Source organism: Corapipo altera, unplaced genomic scaffold (assembly GCF_003945725.1).
Source record: "Corapipo altera isolate COAL_440 unplaced genomic scaffold, ASM394572v1 239, whole genome shotgun sequence".
In the NCBI taxonomy this organism is placed as follows: domain Eukaryota; kingdom Metazoa; phylum Chordata; class Aves; order Passeriformes; family Pipridae; genus Corapipo; species Corapipo altera.
The window spans coordinates 2689839-2694345 of NW_020884938.1; the positions used below are offsets into that span (position 1 = coordinate 2689839).

Consider the following 4507-nt stretch of genomic DNA (forward strand, 5'->3'; position numbering starts at 1 on the left):
CTCCGCCCCCGGCTCATGCGCAGCCCGGGCGGCCCCGCCTGACGCGGCCTGGCGGCGGCTCCGGCCGGGAACGGCTCCGGCCGGGAGCGGGTGAGACCCTGGTCCGGCCTTCCCGGGATCGGGCTGGGAACCGGGAGCGGCTGGGGGGGGAGCGGGGCAGGAGACACCGGGATCGCGGGCACAGCGAAGGGGAGGCGGCGGCCCCCGGGCACGGCCCGGATAGAGGGGCCCGCGGGCCCCGGGGCTGGGCTGGAACCCAGGAATCCGGTCGTGTTTGTGGTTCGGTTTGGGATGCCCCTTTGTTTTTGGATCCCTGGAAGTGTCCAAGGTCAGCTCGGATGGGGCTCTGAGCAACTTGGGATAGCGGAAGGTGTCCCTGCCCGTGGCAGGGGGTTGGAACGAGACGGGCTTTAAGGTGTCCCCCAACCCAGGCCCTTCTGGGTTTACATAAATAAAAAACAACCACTTTGTTACTAACACATTAATTGTCTTTTTACCTTACGTTTTGCCAGCGTGAACTGGCCTCACTATTTAATGCACTTCAACACTTTTAAAGACTTTAAATTTAGGAAAATTTAGGAATGCAGCAGTTGCTGGAATTCATATATATATTTGTACATATATATATATAGGAATTCATATATATATATGTATAGATATATATGTATTATATATTTATGTATTATATCTATATATGTATTTAATATATTTATGTATTATATCTATATATGTATTTAATGTATTTATGTATTTTATATATTTGTATTTGCATTTTATGAATATATGTATTATATATATGCATTACACATGTATGTATGTATATATATGTACATATATATGTATGTAAATATATAATGCACAGATTTATTAACTATACAAAATGTATTTGAATATACAATATATGAATATAGAATCTATAATATATAAATATATGGACTTACGTAAAAATGCACAAATACATAAAATACATAAATCCAAATAACCATTATTATAAATATTATGACTATTATAATAAATATAACTGTTAAATATAATGTAGAATATGTAAATATATATTCAATATAAATACATCTAATGTTAGTATATTTAATAATATATTTAATATTAAGAAATAGATATTATAAATATATTTTTTGTATATTTAGCACTGTATATATGAAGCTATGGTTCTTTAGCAGACCACAGAGAAGCTGCCAGGCCAGCAGGTAGAGGGACTGTGAGGATGTAAGAAAGCAGCTGATGAGCAGCACAAAGTGCCACAGTGGTTGAAAGTTTTTGGAAGTTTCTTGTTTTCTGTTAGAGGTGAGAGAGGAGAAGAGAAAGAGCAGCTAAATGGAACAAAAATTAGGAAGCCAAAAGTGGAAGAGACAGAGTAGAACCAGAAAATAAGTAGTCAGAGCCAAGGGGGCTCAGTAGGGAGCCCTAGGGAGGAGGAGGCTGGGGTTTGCTGACTCCCAGGGAAGGCTAATGTCCAACTGATTATCCCTCAGGTAAAAAAACCAAACAAACCCAAAAATCAGACAAGAATAACGAGTTCACCGAAATGTGAGAATGGCCAATTCTTTAAGAGGTGAAGTGGTGAGACTGTACAAAAATGTAAGTGTCTTAAAAGCCACCAGCACTTTCCATAACCAGAAAATGAACCTCTTTCACTGCACACTCAGTTTATTAAAACCACATTTTTTTTTCCCCTCCAAGCTGCTGTACCTTGGAAGGGAGTATCCCAAAGGAGCAGACTACTTTAGAAGCCGTTTGAAAGCAGCTTTCCTAAAACACAAGGATGAGAAAGACCCTGAGAAAATTAAGCAACTGATTGCACGGGGTGAATTTGTTATAAAGGAGCTGGAGGCTTTGTACTTCCTGAGGAAATACCGAGCCATGAAACAGCGCTACTACAGCGATGACGACCAGTGACTGTGCATGCAACCAACACATCCACGAAAACTGACAATAAAGGAGATGTAGCCTCAAAAGAAACAAAATGTAAATCCTTCCAACCCCTCTAAGGTACAAATTAGGACTTTGCTTCCCCTCCAGCAGTTTTCACTAAAACTTCAGGTGTGAAACTTTGCGGGAAGGAGTGGTTGCACAGCTCTGTTCTGTTTCACTTCAAAATATATCTTTAACAGAAGCTCTTCTTACCCCATAATTGTGTTTGAATGTCAATTCAAAGTACTAATGCTTATTACTTGGAAGCTTAACCTGATAGTCCTCAGCATTAAATGATTGATTTCCACTCACCTTCTCCAAAGTAAAGTTCTGCACTCAGCCCTGGTGAGGCCACATTTGGAGAATCGTGTTCAGTTCTGTCTCCATAGTTCAAGAAAGACAAGGAGCTACTGGAGAGGGTCCAGCGGAGGCCACAAAGATATTTAGGGGTCTGGGAGTGTGTCTTATGAGGGGAAACTGCAGGAGCTGGGCCTGTTTATTCTGGAGAAGATGGAGGGGGATCTCAACAATGCATATAAATATCTCCGAGGTGGGTGTCAGAGGATGGTGCCAGATTCTGCTCAGTGGTGCCCAGTGACAGGATGAGGAGCAATGGCCACAAACTAAAACACAAGAAGTTCCACTTCAGCATGAGGAAGAACTTTGCACTGAGGGTGGCAGAGCCCTGGAACAGCTGCCCAGGGAGGGTGGGGAGTCTCCCTCTCTGGAGACATCCCAAACCCACCTGGAGATGTTCCTGTGTTCCCTGCTCCAGGTGACCCTTCCTTGGCAGGGAGGTTGGACTGGATGATCTCCAGAGGTTGTTTCCAACCCTGACAATTCTGTGATTCTCTGAAAGTCAATTCTTAAAGCTTTTAACCTCATCTGCTTCACTTGCAGAGGCACCACCTTCCTGTGTTAGGAGGACGACTTCGGGGTCAGGAAAGGGGTGAGTTTGAACAACAGTGGTTTAAGCACTTGGGCCCTGAAGGCAGTTTCTGCTACTGCTGATTTCTGGTGTTGTGTATCTGCTGCAGCAGGAATGGATAACTTGATCTTTGCCCTGGGAAGAGAAGTTTGGCCATGGCTGTTTGCTCCAGGGTATCTCTGCAGGCCTTGGCTCGACTCACACAGACTTGTGCCAGATCTGATACTCTGTACATTGTAGGGTTGGTTGGTGTTTCCACCAACTAAACAGTGCTGGAGATAGAAATAATCTTTGAAATATAGGTAAGGAATCACTGCAGCAGAGCTGTTGGCAGTAGCAAGTTGTCACACTGTCACAAATCAGTATTTTAGGGTCACTGAAAGAACTGCAGACACAGGTTTAATATAAGTCCACTGGCAAAATTCACTCTACTACTCACTAGATGGTTAAAGCATAGAGAGAAAAAGGAAACTGAAGTCTAAAAATAATCAATCTAAACCTAAAATCAACCAAAAATTATCTATGTGAAGGGTGAGAATGGGAAAGGGTAAGAATAAAAGGAGTAAGGGAGATCCTCCTGTGGAGTCACAATGTTCAGACTGGACCTCCTTGCCAGAATTAGCCCTGCACTTGATCAACGGTTTAGGCCTAAACTTAAGAGCACTTAATTGATAGCTTGATTTAAACAATTTAACAAAAGGCTCCTACAGAATTTACTGTAAGCACAACAGTAACTCATAGGCCTATTTTATTCACGAATCCGAAGTACTTAAGAATTTAGGAGAGCAACGTTCATGGTACATTTGCTGTAGGATATCCACACTCACACAGACCTAAAGGAGTATGTAGGAAGTATATACCTGTGAAAAATTCCCCTGGAATTCAGTGCTATTGCTCCTCCAAATACAGCAAACCGGAGAGTTCACTGGCTCTGGAGGCCCCACTCAGAGGGGGGTGCTGGTGTGTTCCAGGAGAGCTCCAAGGGTCTCCCTCAGGACTGCTGCTTACAGATCCACAAGAGAGCTGGATTTAGTCACAGGAATTTTCCATCCTAACCACAATTTGGGTCGGTAACTTTCTTTGAAAGCTTGACAACAGAAATGTCGCTCCACTTGGGATGTTACTCAGGCAAGAAAGATACGTTTCCAAGGCTGGTTAAAAACCAGAAGCTCGCTAAGACAGCTGGGAACAGTGTTCCTGGTAAGCTCAGGAGGAGCTCAGCCCAGGCACTCCTTGTCAAGGCTTAACCAGCATTTCTGAGATCACTCCTGAGGAGGAGGCAGTGGGAGGGATTCACTCACTACCACACAAAATTCACACACAAAATCCTGGAAGACGATTTAAAAACCGACGGCAGGGTACACTGCCTTGTGACAAAACTGCACTTCAGTTTCTAGTGCCACACCGATGTGAAAAACAGCCCTTGCACATCAAATGAGCTCCTCGGAAATAAAGATGCAGTTACACCTTCCCTGGGAGAGGCAGGGAACACCCAGGGGCAGGGACAGCAGCTTTGGGACAGGCAGCACCGGAAGAAATGCAAGACATAAAGGGAGAACAACTGCCAAACACACACAGTTCGTGGGATGCACCATTACCGAGATGAAGCACCGAAATTCTTGCAGAGAAAAAGGAAGCTGGGACAGAAAC

The 4507-nt window shown here is 43.9% G+C and overlaps 1 protein-coding gene across 3 annotated transcripts; it reads left to right on the forward strand.

The window, feature by feature from the left end:
* Positions 1-4: 4 nt before the first annotated feature.
* On the forward strand, positions 5-2149 carry ETFRF1 (electron transfer flavoprotein regulatory factor 1). Of its 3 annotated transcripts, none has more exons than XM_027660688.1 (3): positions 5-90; positions 1491-1596; positions 1699-2149. In XM_027660688.1, exons 2-3 carry the CDS (start codon positions 1552-1554, stop codon positions 1912-1914), a joined length of 261 nt encoding a protein of 86 aa, XP_027516489.1. In that variant the 5' UTR covers positions 5-90; positions 1491-1551; the 3' UTR covers positions 1915-2149. The 3 variants fall into 3 exon arrangements, with proteins under 3 accessions (XP_027516489.1, XP_027516490.1, XP_027516491.1); XM_027660689.1 differs by having other exon boundaries at positions 34-139; positions 1490-1596; XM_027660690.1 differs by lacking the exon at positions 5-90 and adding an exon at positions 1190-1302.
* The last annotated feature ends 2358 nt before the right edge of the window (positions 2150-4507 follow it).